This window comes from Gossypium raimondii, chromosome 7 (assembly GCF_025698545.1).
Source record: "Gossypium raimondii isolate GPD5lz chromosome 7, ASM2569854v1, whole genome shotgun sequence".
Lineage (NCBI taxonomy): Eukaryota > Viridiplantae > Streptophyta > Magnoliopsida > Malvales > Malvaceae > Gossypium > Gossypium raimondii.
The window spans coordinates 44,262,926-44,281,129 of NC_068571.1; the positions used below are offsets into that span (position 1 = coordinate 44,262,926).

The 18,204-nt window shown below is 31.6% G+C and overlaps 3 protein-coding genes across 3 annotated transcripts; 2 read left to right on the top strand and 1 right to left on the bottom strand.

The window, feature by feature from the left end:
* Positions 1-3,419: 3,419 nt before the first annotated feature.
* Positions 3,420-6,665, bottom strand: LOC105789072 (probable L-type lectin-domain containing receptor kinase S.5). The gene is made up of 2 exons (XM_012616295.2): positions 5,341-6,665; positions 3,420-4,461 (listed from the first exon to the last, which is right to left on the bottom strand). The coding sequence occupies exons 1-2, from the start codon at positions 6,644-6,646 to the stop codon at positions 3,629-3,631; spliced, it is 2,139 nt and encodes a 712-aa protein (XP_012471749.1). The 5' UTR covers positions 6,647-6,665; the 3' UTR covers positions 3,420-3,628.
* Positions 6,666-11,083: 4,418 nt separating this feature from the next.
* Positions 11,084-13,418, top strand: LOC105789062 (uncharacterized). Its single transcript, XM_012616277.2, has 2 exons — positions 11,084-11,372; positions 12,719-13,418. The coding sequence occupies exon 2, from the start codon at positions 12,726-12,728 to the stop codon at positions 13,170-13,172; it is 447 nt and encodes a 148-aa protein (XP_012471731.1). The 5' UTR covers positions 11,084-11,372; positions 12,719-12,725; the 3' UTR covers positions 13,173-13,418.
* A 1,249-nt stretch (positions 13,419-14,667) lies between these two features.
* Positions 14,668-17,706, top strand: LOC105789032 (beta-glucosidase 44). The gene is made up of 10 exons (XM_012616232.2): positions 14,668-14,952; positions 15,502-15,560; positions 15,647-15,722; positions 15,819-15,890; positions 15,973-16,060; positions 16,162-16,414; positions 16,498-16,613; positions 16,684-16,898; positions 16,968-17,102; positions 17,183-17,706. Exons 1-10 carry the CDS (start codon positions 14,748-14,750, stop codon positions 17,455-17,457), a joined length of 1,494 nt encoding a protein of 497 aa, XP_012471686.1. The 5' UTR covers positions 14,668-14,747; the 3' UTR covers positions 17,458-17,706.
* Positions 17,707-18,204: the final 498 nt, after the last annotated feature.

The following is an 18,204-nucleotide window of genomic DNA, read 5'->3' on the forward strand; positions in this document are numbered from 1 at the left end:
TTGCACAAAGATTAAAGAAAAATCTAAAAAAAAAGCCTCCTTTCATTTTAAAACGAAAATTAAAACGGAAAACGCTAGGCACTCTCATGTTTCGCCGGCCTCAAACCCCCAAAACTCCGTCTAACTCCGATTTGGGCGGAGGAAACGGAGCTCCGACGGCGTACCCACAGGTAAGAACCTCCATTTTCTTTTTCCTTTCTCTTTTTACCCACGATTAACCGATATCGAGGCCTCAAAATCCCAACCGAAAAAGAAAATAAGAAGAACAATCACCTTTTGAATAAATGTTTTAGCTTTCCGATTTCTTTCTCTCTTTTTGATTCGTTTTTTTTTGTATTCATTTTTTGATATTGTTTATTGAATGCCTAAAAAAGGGGGCCCTTTACAAAAACCGAAAACGGCTTTATATAGCCGAAAATACAATAGAAAAATTCAGGACATTTCTCTTTTTGTTTTTTTTTGTTTTTTTCTGCTATTTTTTCTATGTTGTCCTCGTGTCTTCTGCTATTGTTCTTTTTCTTTGCTGCTGCTTGCGTTTGTTGCGATTGCTGTAGGTCGTTGCAGGTGCAAGGGTGTGCATGTACGGAGTTGTGGCAGAGAGCAGGCGGGGGTGCATGAGGCATGCGGCGCAAAAAGGGTTAGGGAACCTTAGGTTTTTTTTTTTTTCTGATTTTGTTTGTTTTTTAGGCTTGTAATTTTTTATTTGGGCTTGGGCTGGTAATTTGGGTTAGGGTTATTGTAATTGGATTTAGTGATTTTGTTTATTGGACTCCGAGCAAAATTTTGGCTCTACAACAATTATAATTTTTTAATTACATAAAACATTAACTAATTATCCAAATCTCATAATGTTCTGTGAAACACAAATTTCAGAAACTATTATCTAATTATATAAATTATTACAACTTTTGTAATATCTTGACTTAATCTCGTTGATCGAGATCAATGTTGGAGTATCCTAACAATTGGACGATTAAAGTATAATGAAATTATATTTTATTCCTATTAATTTATCCATTTTTTATTGAAGTTTGTTATATGATAATCACAATTCAATTCGAGATCTGACCCGGAATCCAACCTGATTTATATAATAAAATTTTAAGGCACGGGATTAGGGGGTTTCTTCTTCCTCTTTGTTTTTGATTCTCTACTCCTAAAGAATGAAACCACTCAACCTATCATTTTTCACAACCGTTGATTCAGTCATTTATTGTTTTCTCTTTAACTTGCTGGCTATTTTGCTATTTTCTTTAAATTGAATCACTCTTTCTGGGTTGTGGTCCTTGCAAAAGTTGCGGTGGGTCACACAGTAATTAGCACCGGTTGGATTCAAATTTCAATGTCTCTGTAACCAGACAAAAATCTTCACATGTAAGAACAACCCAACTTGGCTTTCCCTTCGACCAATGTACAACAAAATTGGATTTTGATACTACATAAATCACCCTGATGTGAAGAAACCTAATACGGAAATTCTACTTTTTTTTTCTTCTTAAAACTACATGGCTAAATCCGTATTTTATTCTAAATTGTATTAATTTTTACTGTTAAGTATTAATATGTTACTTTTTGATTGTTTAAATACTTCGTTCATATAAAAAAAAATTCTATTTATTTCTTTTGCTAAAACTCTATTAATTTTACCTGAATTAGTCTCTCTACGTCTATATAAGGCACATGTGTCATGTATAGCTGTTTAGTTGTTTTATCAATCATGCTAATATTTTATAGTAAAAATGGATGAAATTTTTAATAGAAGAACCAGTTTGTTCTTTGATCTAACGTACATGAACTAGTTTATCCATTTTTTATCATTTCTCGAAGTAATGGTCATTTTGTTAAAAATTTTTTAACTATTTTTATTGTTAAGTGATGACGTGTCACTGTTTGGTTACTTGAATTAGTCTCTCCATGTAAAAAATTCCATCAATTTCATTGCCTATTAAAAATTTCGTCTATTTGTTCTGTTAAAAACTTCATACATTCTATTTGAATTAGTCATTCCAAGTTAGCATAAGATACACACATCACTCCACGTGTAATTATCTAGTTGTTCCGTCAGCCACACCCATACTTTACAATAGAAATGAATAAAAATTTTAATAGAAGGATTAGTTTACCCTTTAATTTAATATACAAAAACTAATTAATTTATCCATTTTTAATAGAACAAACAAAATATAATTCAACTTCTAATACAGAAACTTCCATAATACTTTTACCAAATTTTTTCGTCTTTTTTGAACTTGTGATTCCGGTGAAGAATTCCATGTTGACTTTAAATTTCCAGACAAGATAAAAATTTTACCTTTTCTCGAAGAAAATAATATTGGAAAAAGAATTAGTGTGTGCTTGGTCAAAGTAAGAGAGATCAAGGCTGCCCTGTTTTTGACTTCGCCCCTATCTTGGAAACTGCATGAACTATAATACAAGCAAAAATGGACATGACATGGGTGAGGGATGATCAGAATTTTGATAGGAAAACAAGTTTGCACATTATGCACATGGGGACATAAGGATAAAGATATATTCGCCAACAAAGAAGATGGATCCTGCTGGTTTTTTGTTGGCTTATGAGCACAATGATTTGGTATGTTTGATGAGATTCCATGTACAAGTTGCAATTTATCAACATAATCATATATATATATATATAGTTAGCATACATGACCAAATCCAGCTTGCAGCATGAGTACGACAACAACTATCCATATCCATCTCTAATTTAATCGAATGTTGCTTAGATTTCCAGTTTCATGTTTATGCTACAAATTTATATATATATATACACACATATTTCTTCGGCATATATTTAGGTATGGGTACAAATATAATATTAAGTATATGAAATTAAAAAAAAAAGCAAGTATGCCCATGTTGGATACATATTTTTAACTGAGATTTGAATTTAAATATTATTGATAATAACTTTGATTAAAGATGGTTAAAAAAAAATCAAGCTTGGCGGTTTTCAACCCAACTTAATTTGATAGGGTTGAATTTTTGTTAGACATTGAGTTTCAAAGTGGGTCGGAGTAAGTTTAATTTTTTAATTATTTGGGTTGGGATCGGGTTTAGGAAAAACCTATCTCACCTTACCACCCCTAGGATAATAACCAAAATATTTTTTATAATATTAGTTTAAAATATATGATAATAAAATTTATATTAATATTTTCTTTAGTGTAATTATACCTAAAAATAATTAATAGTATTATTAAAATATATTATTACTCTATTTTGATTAAAAATATAAAAGATAAAAATTGTGACATAACATATCGAAATCGAGTATAATTTTAATTTTTGAGTCATATTTGAGATAAATTAATTTTAATTTCAAATTAGATTGAGATCATATTATATTAAGAAAATATCGAATCGAGATCGGAATAGGAAAAAACAAAAAGAATATATAAATCGAATCAGAATCAAAATATTATAAAAATTTATATTGTAATCCAAAATGTACATTTGCAATCTCTCCCCAAAAGATAAATCAACAAAACATAAAAAGGGAAAAAAAAGAGTTTAAAACAGTAAAAGGAAATGGATTTTCCCCATTTTCCTAATACAAAGAAAAGCTAAAGCATAAATGTTGAATGAAATTCATAATTAGTTTTTATCACATAAGAGAGCTAGCATCACTGAATTCACCACCATGGACATCTCTATTAATATAATGTGGAGTCCATCCTGATGAGACCGGAGTGATATCGGCCGTGTTCGTCAAGCTGCTCGAGATGCTGAAACTATCCGGTCCTGGCATCGAAGCCCAAATAAACGCCGGCTTGAACGGGGGAACGTGGGGCACGGCCATAGACCCCGATAGGATTTGAAGAATGGCTTGAGTTTTAGGCCTTTCACTTGCATTAGGATGCGAACATGCGAGACCGAGTAACAACAATCTCTCGGCTTCTTCAACTATGTAGTCGTTGCCTAGCCTTTCATCGACTGCCTCAAGTATCCTCCTTTCTCTATGTAGCCACCAAACCCAATCCACCAATAGTTGGAACTCGCCTATTTTGGTCCACGGACGTTGGCCGCACACTACTTCTAGTAACACCGCACCGAATCCGTACACATCAGACTCCCTAGTGGCCTTTGCTGTGTGGAAACACTCGGGGGCAATGTACCCCATGGTGCCAGGCACTCCTTCAAGCTCGGCATATGACGTTTTCTCGTTTTCTATTGCTCGTGCCAACCCAAAATCGCCTAATCGAGCGTTGAAATTGGAATCCAACATGATGTTGCTGGCTTTGAGGTCACGGTGTACGACTTTTTGGTCATATTCATTGTGAAGGTAGTGTAGAGCTGAGGCTACCCCTGATATAATTTTGTACCTTAAATTCCAATTGAGAGTTGTCTTCTCCGGTCCACAAAAGATATGAGCATCTAAGCTACCATTTGGCATGTAATCATATACTAATAGCAGCATACCATTTTTATGACACCATCCTGCAAATTCATTTAAAATTGTAGTAAAATAAACTATTCTGTTCGTAGAAGAGCATCTACCTAACACTTGCATGTTATACCATGTGATGTTTCATTGGACAAAACGAAAAAAAAAAAGTTTCTTGTTTCAATGTTATGGTAAAAGTACTATTTAATTCTTGTATTAGAGTTAGGTTGTATTTTTTCTCTTTATTAAAAAAAAAAGAAAATTAGTTCTTATCGTTAAATCAAAAAATAAATTGGTCATTTCTATTAAAGATTTCATCAATTTTTCCTATTAAATGAATCACTGTACATCAAAATGAGGTATGCATAGTATTCTATACGTAATTATTTAGTTATTCTAATGTATAGGAACTAATTTTTAACCATAAAAATTGATGAAATTTTAACAGAAAGAACTAACTTGCTTTTTGATCTAATATATATGGACAAATTTATCCATCTTTTGAGTAGAGAGGGCAAAATGCAATCTGACTGCTAGTACAAGGGCCTCAAATCGGATTGCATTCTGTCCTATCTACTTAAAAAAATGGCAAATTAGTTCATGTACATTAGATTAAAGAGTGAACTAGTCTTTTTGTTAAAAAATTTAGCCATTTTTACTATTTAAAACTAGTTTTTATACGATCCGGTGAGGTGCCATGTGTAATTGTTTGTTTATTTTGTTAAACACACATATTTTTAACTGTACAAGCAGATGAAATTTTTAATTGAAATAACTAATTTACTTTTTTATCCAACCATTTTTTAGTGTAAGGTATTTTACTCTACCTACTTTTAGCCAATGTTCAGAATAAAAGTCAGTAGTTAATGGCAATGTCTAAATCTTAATGAAAACAATGGAGAAAAAGGGTTTGTAAATGTAAAAAAAGTTACCTAATAATGGGACAAGATGCTTGTGGCGTAACCGGTTGATGATGGTAAGTTCAGCCAAGAAATCATCTTTTCCCTTAATGTCTCTGGAAAATTTCTTCACTGCAATTTCAAGATTCTCCTTCTGTAACAACCCTTTAAAGACGACACCAAATCCACCTTGGCCGAGCTTGTGTTTATCGTCGAAATTGTTGGTTGCTCTTTTAAGATCTCTGAACTTGAACTCTCTTGGTGTCCCCGGAAGACTCTTGAGTGCTCCTAATATATTAGGATCAGATCTAGCCTTCCATTTCTTGTAAGAATAATAACTTAATCCAGCAATTCCAAGTAAGAAAATAAGTAACAATGGGACACCAATTGCTAACCCGATCTTGAACCAATTTCTTTTGTTTTGTCCGGGAAGGATTTCGACTGTCAAGTTCCATTTGAGCACACAGTTGAGCTGAACATGGTCTCCTGTCGATCCTGAAAAACCAAAATACGAGTATTGTTTGACGAAGGTACTGAGATCGATATCAGTGTTCAGAACTGGCACGACTGGCTTGGATGGTGTTGGTGAAGAAGGTTGTGCTTGTTCCGCCATGTAAACTTGTAACGACCTGTTGTAATATTCGATCCAAACAACGTAAAATTTGGTTCCATTTGGAGCAATTTGGATGTTGAATTTAGACAAAGAGACCGTCTTGTTAGAACGGATACTATTGATGTTAAGACCAATATGATTATCATCTGGATCGAAATCTTGTTTCAATGTATCCAATTCGATGGCTACGAGGTGGTTGGACGGTAATCCATCGGTGGATGAGTTTGTTAATCCTAAATACTGGCCGGAACTGTTCGGTGGAATGGCGGTGTCGGGGGCAATTAAAAAAGCAACACCTTCACCGGGAACTGAGTTATTAACTCGGAAAACATTGATAAGAAAAGAGGTATTAAATGAAGCTACCTTCATATCTCCATCCCAAAGTTTGAATGTTTGGTTGAAGAAGATTCGACCAGACCTGTGATTGAGACTGTAGTTACCAATGGAATCAGGTGTGACTTGAAGAGCATCGTTGCTGATTGTAGCTGGTTTCATTACAGCAAAAGTGTTGTAATAAGAGCTGTCGAATGGACCAAACTGGTAGCTTATTGTTTTTAGGGTCTGGGTTTTTGCTGTTATAGTCGCCATTGAATGTAAAATCAAGAACCCAATAAGCCTTAACACTTGAACCTTCATTATTGAAAAACCACAGCTGCTGAAACTGAAGGTACAGAGGAAATAAAAAATGAAGAAGAAGATGAAGAAGATGATGCAAATATTCAGCATAGATATTTGGAATGTTATTTGTTATATGGGTAAACTCCACAAAGTTACTAAATTATTAGTAAATATATATATTTGTTATTAAATTTTAAAAAGTTATAAAATGGTCATTAAATTATTTAAAAATTTTATTTAAATACTAGGCTGTTAATTTCTTTTGAAAGTTCAGCTAACAAGCTCTGATTCGAAAATTGATATAATTGATCAGTATCCATTAATAAGTAGAGGAACAAATCTTATATTCAAGTCGATTTGATGATTAATATCGGAAATCGAAGAAGAAAAATGTTTAGATTTTAATTTATAGATTTGCGACATTTAAAGTTATTTCATAAAAGAACTGAACTATAAAGGAGAAGGGAAAATAGAGTTTTTGATTAGTGTAAGTGGTGAGAATAGCGAAGGCAACCATAACGATTTTAACAACCCAATGATTTGAATGAAAAAATTTAAATAATTTAATGGCTATTTTATAATTTTTTAAAATTGAGTTTTCAAAAATATAAATGTAGATTAAAAATAAAATTATTATAAATTGTTCCATCAAGAAAGAACGCTGATTTGAGTGTTTTGGTCTTTTTGCAAATTTACATTAAAAAAATGACATTGGAATTGATTTAATAAGAACCTACGTTGCTCCATAATTTGTCACTTTATGCTTTCATAATTTCAATGCTTTGCTTTATTAGATAATCGCTACTTTATTCATGTTACCTTTAAATTCCAATTCATATTTCAAAGCTTCAATCAATAAAAAGAAGAAATCAGATTAAGATTTGTTTTAGTAACAATTATTTATTAATGTATGATGTTTTAAGAAAGTTGTAGTAATTTTGGTGAGAAGACTAATTTTATTAAAAAATATTTTCAAGAATTATTTGTTGGGAGTCAATCCAACCCCTAACGGTTGGTATTGAAAGAGTACGTTCTCTTTTATTGGATAACTAATGAAAAGTGCTTCATTCCTATAATAATAAAAAATGAGTGAGCAACCACCATATTCAATTTATGGTTAATTCTAAAATATTTAATGATTTGATTTAAATTTTTTATCATATCTTGCTGAGAAATCAATTTCCATTCAGAACTTCCAAAATTTTTCATATTCTTGTCATCGCAACAACAATAATACCAATCAAACTAATATTTAATAGACTTTTCTTCTTCTTCTTAATTTTGTGATGTTTACATTTGTTTCCATGTAAATCAATATCATAAGTTTATAATGTTTACCCTACTTATAATAACTCTTCTTTATTTTATTTTTATTTGCATAATTTAGTTATCTTTGTTCTAGTTCCCTACATCTTTGCATAATTTAATATGCTTTCTACCATATTAGCATGTTTTTTTGTTCACTTTTCAATCCATGATTTCTTTTATTTATTTTTTAAAAATTTAGATATAGTCAGTTTATATAAATAAGGTTAAAAAAGTATATATGTGATTTATAGATTTGCATTTTATTTTTTATATTTAAGAAAGCATATGTTGATACTCAAATATTAAAATTATTCATTATTTCAAATCTAGTTGTCATGAGTTTTAAAACCAATTAATATTTATATATATTTGTTCCGACACTATCTAAAATATGACTTCTGAAGTCTACTGAGCGATAACACATGCCTCCACTCATATTTTTGGTTATAGAAAAACTTTACATATTTCTTACACTATAATATCATAAATGTTTAATGGAATAGGACATCCCTCAACCCAATGTAAAATTTGTATGCTTTTGTCGGTACTTGGTACCAAAATATATAAGTTATATAATATGTGTTTATAATGATGGGTTCAAATTTTTGGATCTTAAGTTGTGGTCTCAAAGTCAAGTTGGAGTCATGATCCCACCTCATCTTTCTCCAAATGTATCTTTCAAACTTATTATTTTTGTCTTAACCATCGAGTTAGAATATCCGACCTTTAAATTCATCTACTTATATTGATATGCATATATGCAAAATAATTATTCAATACATTTTACCGGGATAAAAAGGTTCATAAATAGAATATTAACATATATCCTTATAAAATAAATAATAATAAAACATATAACACCAGTTTAAATTTAATTGCGAATTTTTATTCAACTATACTAAATCTTACTTTCAATTTGTCCTAATAAAATTATGAAGAGCAACTAAGCATACATCTTATTTGTACTTATTCATGAACTCATCCAAATGACTTGCTTAGTCAAGTTCTTTCAATATTTTTAAAAATGATATTATAATTAAACTTAATTAAGAAAAACATTTTATTCGCACATTAGACTATCAACATTAAAAGCATATAATATTATAGTAGGAATGCTTGTAAAATAATTAAGACGAACACATCAATTCATTATTGTAAGGAATTGTTGCTAATCATGTTTTATTCTCACACCCATGCTGTTCTGTAATCCACACCGCCCATGCACTTTTATGATTTTGATTTCTCATTTCTTTACATATTTAAGACTTGCTCTTTATACATTCACAGCTTTTCTTTTTAAAATTCATTTTCAAATAAAGTTAAAACTTTTGTATGTATTTTTTTGGTTTAATATAATATAAAAACATTTGGTATATCAGCGTCAGAGTTTTTAGACTTTACAAGCAGAGTTAAATGGTTCACAAATGTTCTATAAAAAAAATTAGATATGTGTTAATTTTTTAAGGTTGCTTATGGAATGAAAAAATATAGTATCAACCATTCATAGTGTTGAAACCTTTTTTTTTTTTTTTGTAAAACGGGGTCGACTTGGATTTAAAAACAAAAACGAATACGGGAGTCACCACCAATCCTTTTTGATGAGGTGTGATCGGGTCACTTTAGAAAATGGCTATTTTTAATAAACGGTTTGATTTATTAAAATAACGCTTTTTGGTCTACGAAATTTAGAAAGACGGGTTCGGGAGTCGGTTACGTACGAGGAAGGATTAGCACTCTCGTAACGCCCCAAATATGTACCTAGTTGATTAATTAGTGTCTTAGTATCGAAAATTATGATAATAATAATGGACATGTAAATGAATAAATAAATAAATGTTGAGTAAAACAATAATAGCAATAATGAAAATAAATAAAATTATAAAAATATATGTGTATAAATACAACAAAGTTTAATATATATATATATTTACTTGTTTATATATATGTAAGTATATGTATATAAATAATAATAATAATAATAATAATAATAATAATAATAATAATAAAACTAATTAGTTTAATAATAATAAAAATAAAAATAATAACGGGACTAAATTGAAAACAAAACAAAATCTCAGGGGAGAAATCAAAAATAAAATAAGGCAAAGGTTTAATTTGTGATGCACATGAAAAAAAGGGGGACCAAAAAGGAAATATCCCGCCCTTAAAAACGTATCACTTTACGCGGGACTAAAATGAAACAAAAATAAAATTATGAGACTAAATTGAAATAAAAGAAAAGAAAGAAAAAGGGACAAATTGCAACGCGTTGCAATTTTCCATTAATCATCGAATCAAATTCTGCCAAGAACAGCGAACATCAAGGCAACCACATGCCTTCCCTTAGCAGCTTAGAAAAAGAGTACGTAATGAGCTTCACCACACAAAACACAAATTTGAAAACCCTAAGAGCAAAGCCTACTCCTAGTAGGAAGTCTGTCATGTAACTAGGATTTTGTGGAATTAAAGGCAGTTAATAGCTTCCACAAAGGCTGAGCCCGCAATCCTGCAAATTCTCTCAAAAAACCAACTGAATAACCATTAGGGCTAGGAGGTATGTTAGGGTGCATAGAGAAAACTACAGTTTTTATTTCCTCAAGAGCATTCTTATGGTCTTCGTCCACTGAAACCTGTAATAAATCAGCCATTAACTTAATAGAGATTCCACTAACTCCTACATCCTTAGCGCCTAATTTATCCTTGAAAAAACAAATTACCTTCTCAGAAGTTCCATCTATGGAATCCAATTTCCTTCTAGCAGAGTCACAGAGAGTTTGAATAGTACTTAAAATTTTTTTTGGCCTGATCTGGGCTTGCTTATGAAAAAAAGCCAGTATTTTGATACCCCTCCACCCATTGCACTCTTGATTTTTGCTTATAAAGTTTTTCCTCTGCTACTAAAAGAGTGTATATTTCAGCAACAACCTTTTTCTGTGTCTTAATCAGTGTTTGAGTAGGTTCACTTGACATTTGCATTTGCAAATTTTCCAGCTCAGTCCTTTTCTCAATCACTCTCCTTGAGACTTTACTAAAATGAGCGGATATTGATCTCCTTCAACACAGCTTCAAGTCTTTTCATCTTGTAGAAAAATGGTTGCATTGGGTCCCCATTAGTAGGCTCACGCCAATGTGCTTATTGTTATAGCAACTTAGAAATGATTTGTTCCAATGTGTTTAAGGCAATGTAGAGATAATCAGTTTGAATTTATTTACTTTTTAAAAACTATATTAAAAAATAGGAGAGAAATAGTCGAATCCTTAAACGCCTTTATTCAGATAAATCAACCATTACTGTAATTATTACTGTGAATTTAAAAAAAAGAAAAAAAAACATTCAGAAAAATAGAACATAGCCAAACACGAACAGTCCTGGTAGTACAAGGTACTACGGTTTCGTCCTAAAAAAAAACTTCCCTTTATATCATATTTTCCCTCTTCTATTTCTCTTTATACCCCCCAAAACAAAACCCTCAATTTCAAAACTTACCCAATTCCCCTCCCTTTGGTTATTAATCCAATCCCCAAGGTAATATTTCTCTCATTAAAAATTATCACTTTTTATGAATTCCTGTTTTTGAATCTTGGGTTCTTGATGATCAAATCCCTGTTCATATTCATGGGTTGTATTTTTTTTCCTGTTGTATTTATGCTGTTGTAACCTGAAAATTAGGGCGTAATTAGCTTTTTCTTATACGATGGATAGGGTTTGTTGTTTTGTAATTGAGGAGTTTTGGATGTTTAGTCAAATGATTTGAGCGGTTGTATGGTTCTATTTGTGATAGATTAAAATCTGGGTTGTTTATGTGTTAATTTGGGTATTATAATTCATTCACAATGTCTTTTTGTAGTTCCCCTGTATTTGAACCTAGTTCGTATCTGTTTTTAATTGTTCCGAACACCCTCTTCGGGACTACGATATTAGTTTGAACTTTGAATTATCATTGAGCCAGTAATTGAGGAAGAATGTGAGACCTGATTCTGGGTCGATATTAACGGTATCTTTTTATCATATGTTGTGGCTTCTGCATAGCCAGCTTTGAAGTTGAAATTGGATTCAGGGATGAGTTGGTTAATCGTAGGGATATTGCATAAACTGATGTTGTATGATCTCGGGTAGCTTTCAGAGGGCACTTAATACATATCGGTTTTTAACTGTTCTGAATGCCCCCTTGGCGACTTTGATATTATGAACTTTGAATCATTCGTAAACCTCAAGAGTATAGGGTAAGTTAAGAGGAAGATGAGACGATTTAACCTTAATCCTATCTTGATTCTGGGTGGATAAACCGATAAGGTATAGGACATTGATGAGATATATATATATATATGTACGTATGCATTTTTCTATCATGTGTTATGGCTTCTATGTAGCGAGGGTTGAACCGTTGAAGTTGAAAAGGAACCATGAGGTGTGGTGGTTGCTCACCTTATCCTTTAACCATGTGGTCAGAGGTTTGATCCCCACTCACGGGAATGGAACACATTTCATGGCCAGCCATTTATCTTATCGGAGAGCACCTGTGGTGAGGGGATTAGTCACTGCTGCTGGCGGTGGATACCCTGGTTATGATCAAGAAAAAGAAAGTTGAAATGGGATTCAGGGATGAGTTGGATGATCATAGTAGTATTGCATAAACTGAAATAGAATGATCTTTTCTAGCTTTTTAAAGGTTTGATACTACGTTAGCCATATGTTGTGCCTATATGCTTGTTATGCTTTGTGCCTCGCTCGTACATGCATTTAGAATTGTTTCTGGATAAGTACAATATCGGTGAGGATCATTAAAGCTATGCTTGTTTAAATTATTCTAAGTTGCCATAGAGAAAAACTTATATGCTTGTTCTTTAATTCTTGTGTTGTGTTTTCATCAGTGAGAGAATGCAAGATCCGAGGGTGCTGCTGTTAGAGGAAGATTTGAATCCTAAGATACGGAAAAAGAAAAGCTCTGCTAACAAGGCACCGCTGTTTCCGTTGGAAAGGAATGATATCAAAGGGGTTCAACAGGTACAGGGATCTGTACCATTAAGAACAGGGAAAAAGACATCGAAAAGGAACTCGAAGAATGAAATCTCTCCTATATTTCAGCAACCCGAGAGATCTAACTCAGATTCATTACCAGACTCTTCTACATCCGGGAATGAGTACCGCGCACTGAGGCGTAAGTACTTGCTATTGGAAGAAGAAAGCTTTACATTAGGTAAAGAGCTTAAAGATGTTGAAGATGAAGTCAAGGCACTTGAAGACGAGAAGCTTGCTTTACTGGATCAACTTGTCGTATTAGAAGGTTTAATGGATCCTTCTGAAATGCAAACTCATGGAGCTTAGCTCGATACATTACTAGTCTTGGTGTATGTGATTTTCGTAGTTCTTTCGAGGGAAGAATTGGAAATACTAAGACATGAGATCGTGAAGGGAATTCCAGGTTTTGTTGTGCAGGTGTAACCTACATTATACTAACTGAAGTTTGTCTGGCTGGAGTGATAGTAGAGTTGAGCTGCTTCTATGAAATGTAACTAGTTATGGTATAGTTTGTGGATGAGATTTGCTATAAATATGGTATAATTTTCGTAATATGTTTGAAATAGGAGCGAATGAGAACCCTATACCTCGGCTTGATTCCCTCAGTTCATAGCAATCCCATTGTTTTCTTCCTTCTCTTTATTTACAAAAAATTTAGAGAAAATAACAGTTTATGATTTACAAATCAATTTTTAGAAAACAACACTCGTAATTAATTCAATTCTTGAAATTTTTTATGCTTGATGGAAAATGAATTTTAAAAAGATAGCTATTGTAATTTTTAACATATTAGATCTATGTCATCATATCCAAAGATAGAATTTAATGTCCAAGATGATGATTAGAAGGACTTGTTTGATATGATACTATTACTTTGACGATTTAATTAGAACCAATGTAATTGGAATTAAACCGAACTAGTTGGATTGAGAATCGACTGGTGTACCGATTTGAATAACGGGATTGAACCGATCACTAAGTAGGACATTTAAAATCAATAAAAAAATTGAATAAATTGAATTATAATTTTTTTAATTATTATTGAATCGACGGTTAAAGAGTTTGGAATATGTGATGAAATTAATCCTAAATTTATTTAGAAAGTATGACGTGGGATTTATTTTATACCAAATCCCGGATCGGAATCTGAGGATAAGCCTAGACTTGGCAAATAAATGCAAAAGAGAGTTGAATCTGAAATATTTTCAGTTAATATTTAGAAAATAAAAAATCTTTTTAGTACATTGAAAATTAAATTCTATATTTCATTTCAAATGAAAAACAGAATTTAGTGGCGATTGTTTTATCTGTTTGAATGCAATATCAATTAATATTATAGAGGACTCTAAAATCACTTACAAATGAAGTATAATCTTCGAAGTTGAATATTCCTTTTCGTAAAAAAACAAAAAGAAGCTTAAGGATATTTAAAAATTATGAATCTCGAAATTATTTTTAATAGAAAATCTATGATTTACTACCATCATAATATGTGATTTTGATTCCATGCTTGTTGACTAAGTTTTAAATAATATATTTTTATAAACAAATAATATTATGTAATTGTGAGAGAATTAATACTAAATTGACATAATTTATAAATATTAAGAATTAAAGTTGTTATTATGTAAATTTTAAAAGATAAAATTAGGATGCACAACAAAAAAATAAAATTAAATAGTTAGATAAAAAAAGAATTTACAAAAAGTTAAAATAATTGATAATGAAAAAGAAAAATAACCAACTCTGACATGAACCAAGTAAAATAAAAAAAATCCTATCTATAAATAGCGGAGTCCTTCTTCACAATCTCAATCATTCATTCATTCACTGTTTAGTTTCCTACATTTTCTTTGATTTTTCGCAGTTTAGGTTACAGTGATGAAGCCGTTGCTGTTATGTTTTGCTTTTGCTGTGATCGTCGGCATCGGAAATGCGGCGGTGATGGACACCGGAGGGCTTAGCAGAGACAGTTTTCCGAAGGGATTTGTGTTCGGAACTGCAACTTCAGCTTATCAAGTTGAAGGGATGGCTAATAAAGGCGGCCGAGGACCTTGCATTTGGGATGTTTATGTTAAACAACCAGGTAATACTGGTACTAATTCACCTGATTTCAGTCATTTCGTTATTTATTTATTTATTGGCATTTGAGTCAAAATTGCTTCAAAATGTGATATTTAGTGGATTGGTCCCTCTTCAAAGAATGGAACAACTCAGTTTCAATGATAAGCAACTAACGACGATTAGTACTGGTGTTCACTTTTTTCATCAATTGATAACAAATTTAGACATTAATATCTTGATATTTTTGATTTTAAAAATTTGTAAGCCAAAAAGTATAAATTTGTTGTGATTTTTTTAAAAATTAAAATTATTATTATAGCATCGAAAAAATAAAAAACAAAATTATTATTATTTTAAATCAATTAAGAATCAAAATTTAAAGATTGAAAAGATGTTTATACCTAAATTTATCAAAAACAAAATGCACGTGGGATATCAGTATCACCCTGCCCAAGAGATTGTCCGTGGGATGTCTACTGTTTTGGTATCATTTATTATATAATTAATTATTTCTACCCAGAAAATTAGTGATTAATTATTACAGTATTTAAAATTTGTCTCGTAATTTCAGGCCATATTGCTAATAATGATACTGCTGACGTTGCTGTTGACCAGTACCACCATTACAAGGTAACTTCAAATTTCGTTTGTTTATTTTTTCCAACAAATAGAAATTAAAACAAAACATTGATGTGTTTCCATTAATTTTTCCATAGGAAGATGTAGATTTGTTGGCAAATTTCAATTTTGATGCTTATCGGTTCTCTATTTCATGGTCAAGGATCTTTCCAGGTATTGCAACAAGGGCTCTATTTGTTTTAATTTGATTTTTTTTCTTGAATTACTATTTTTCAAATTAGCCCTTTGATTTATTTTATATTTTTGTAGAGGGTGTTGGAAGAGTAAATTGGGAGGGAGTTGATTATTACAATAGGTTGATCAATTACTTGGTTAAGAAAGGTAAATAAAATGAATTTGAGTTATAAAATATTCGTATTTCTGCATTTTGGCATTGTCTTAAGCTGATTCATTGCTTTTGTAGGTATTACTCCGTATGGGAACTTGTACCATTACGATCTCCCTCAAGCTCTTCAGGAGAAGTACAATGGGTTCTTGAACCGTCAAATTGTGTTAAGTACAACGTGTTTTCGACATTCATTATGTGAGGATATGATAATTCAAATACTCTGTAATTGTGTAATTTTGAAAGTTTTGTTGTGATTTTTTTCAGGGAAGATTATGCTGATTATGCAGAGTTTTGTTTCAAGACATTTGGTGATAGAGTCAAGAACTGGTTTACATTCAATGAACCCAGGATCGTGGCTGCTCTTGGCTTTGATAATGGCATCAATCCTCCTTCAAGGTGTTCCAAAGAAGTTGGAAATTGCACTGATGGAAACTCCGCCATTGAGCCTTACATTGTTGGACATAATTTGATCTTATCCCATGCTGAAGCAGTTAAAAGATATCGTGAAAAATACCAGGTCCATTCATCTATCCAATTGTAATAATTGATTTTGATAATCTTGGCGATTATAGGCTGATATGAACCTGGATATATCTTTAGGCAAAGCAAAAAGGGAGTATTGGTATTCTCTTGGATTTTAATTGGTATGAACCTCTCACAAGATCAAAAGCTGATAACTATGCAGCTCAAAGAGCTAGAGATTTTCATGTTGGCTGGTATGTTTCTAGAATCTTTTTTGTAGTGAAAAAGGATTATTGTCTACTTTATTAATCAAGTTTCTTATAGGTTTCTACATCCCATTCGGTATGGCGAGTATCCCAGAACAATGCAAGAAATAGTCGGCAAAAGGCTGCCGAAGTTTACTGAGGAAGAGGTTAAGATGGTGAATGGTTCATTTGATTATGTAGGCATTAACCAATATACTACTAGCTATATTTCTAATCCTACAACACCATCAAATGTTACAAGCTACCAATCAGATTGGAATGCAGCCTTTGCCAGTAAGTCTTCTTACCATAACTAGAGAACATAATGAAACCAATGTTTTACATTGTGTTCACAATTTGTAGATGCAAAGTATGGAGTGCAAATTGGTCCAAGAGCAAATTCTTGGTGGCTTTACATTGTCCCTTGGGGTATGTACAAAACTGTGACTTATATAAAAGAGCGGTACGGGGACATGAATGTTATTATCTCAGAAAATGGTAAGTATACGATTATTTTTTAAGTGCTTATAACGGTGATTGAATGAACCAATTGAGCTGAGTTGAAATTTGTGATGTAGGTATGGATGACCCTGGAAATGCTACACTTCCAAATGGATTGAAGGACACCACAAGGATAAAGTTTTTCAAGGATTACATGACTCAGTTGAAGAAAGCCATTGATGAAGGAGCCAACGTGACCGGCTATTTTGCGTGGTCGTTGTTGGATAACTTTGAATGGTTATTAGGATATACTTCAAGGTTTGGCATCGTTTACGTTGATTACAACAATCTCAAGAGATACCCCAAGATGTCTGCTTATTGGTTCAAACAATTACTTGAAAAGAAGCAATGAATTGCAGCAAGAATCAGTTCATTGAGAGGGATAATGGGAAACAAAATAAAAAGTAGGAGGATTAGCATTGAAAATGCTAGAAGTTTTCTTTTGAGCTGTTTCCTTAGGCCTTAGTTTTTTTTTTTTTCCTTTTTAGATCCAAATAATTAGCTTGTATCTTAGGTTTTGTTTCATAATGATAAAGCGACGGTTGTGTATTTTGGATGTGGTTATTATGATTATAGACGTAATAAATGCTATTGCGAGATAGATATGGATATTCATGGTTTACAATATATTCTATTAATATTTACTAGACAAAATTTTTCAAAAAAAACTTTGAAGTACATTGAAAATTAAATTTGATAACTTTATTTCATTTTCTAGTTATAAACAATAAAGAAATATGACTTGAAAGTAAAGATTTGAATAAATGAAAGAATTTGGTAGGTTTTAAGAGTAATTTTAAAATTATTAATCATTTGAATAAATAATCAGTTGTAACATAGAGACTCTAAAATAGATGTAATACATTGTTTAAAGAATATACGAAGGGTTAGTATTAGGTTTAGATTGGCTGAAATTTAGTTAAAATTTTTGAAAACATATTTTTATGATTATATCAGCAATAATCCGATAAAAGGAAGATTATTGAAAGTCATATCGTAATATTTTTAAAAATATATTTTGTTGTTATCGAATTCGAACATAAATAATAAAATGAATATATTTTAAAATATATTCGATTCAATTTAAATTTAATTTTTA

Bases quoted from the DNA above. Each gene is read 5' to 3' on its own strand.
- LOC105789072 (XM_012616295.2), bottom strand. From the start codon at position 6,646: ATGCTGAATATTTGCATCATCTTCTTCATCTTCTTCTTCATTTTTTAT. The intron at 4,462-5,340 runs GTAACTTTTTTT...ATGAATTTGCAG, and splicing joins GCATCTTGTCCCATTATTAG to GATGGTGTCATAAAAATGGT.
- LOC105789062 (XM_012616277.2), top strand. From the start codon at position 12,726: ATGCAAGATCCGAGGGTGCTGCTGTTAGAGGAAGATTTGAATCCTAAG.
- LOC105789032 (XM_012616232.2), top strand. From the start codon at position 14,748: ATGAAGCCGTTGCTGTTATGTTTTGCTTTTGCTGTGATCGTCGGCATC. The intron at 14,953-15,501 runs GTAATACTGGTA...TCGTAATTTCAG, and splicing joins TGTTTATGTTAAACAACCAG to GCCATATTGCTAATAATGAT. The intron at 16,415-16,497 runs GTCCATTCATCT...ATATATCTTTAG, and splicing joins GATATCGTGAAAAATACCAG to GCAAAGCAAAAAGGGAGTAT.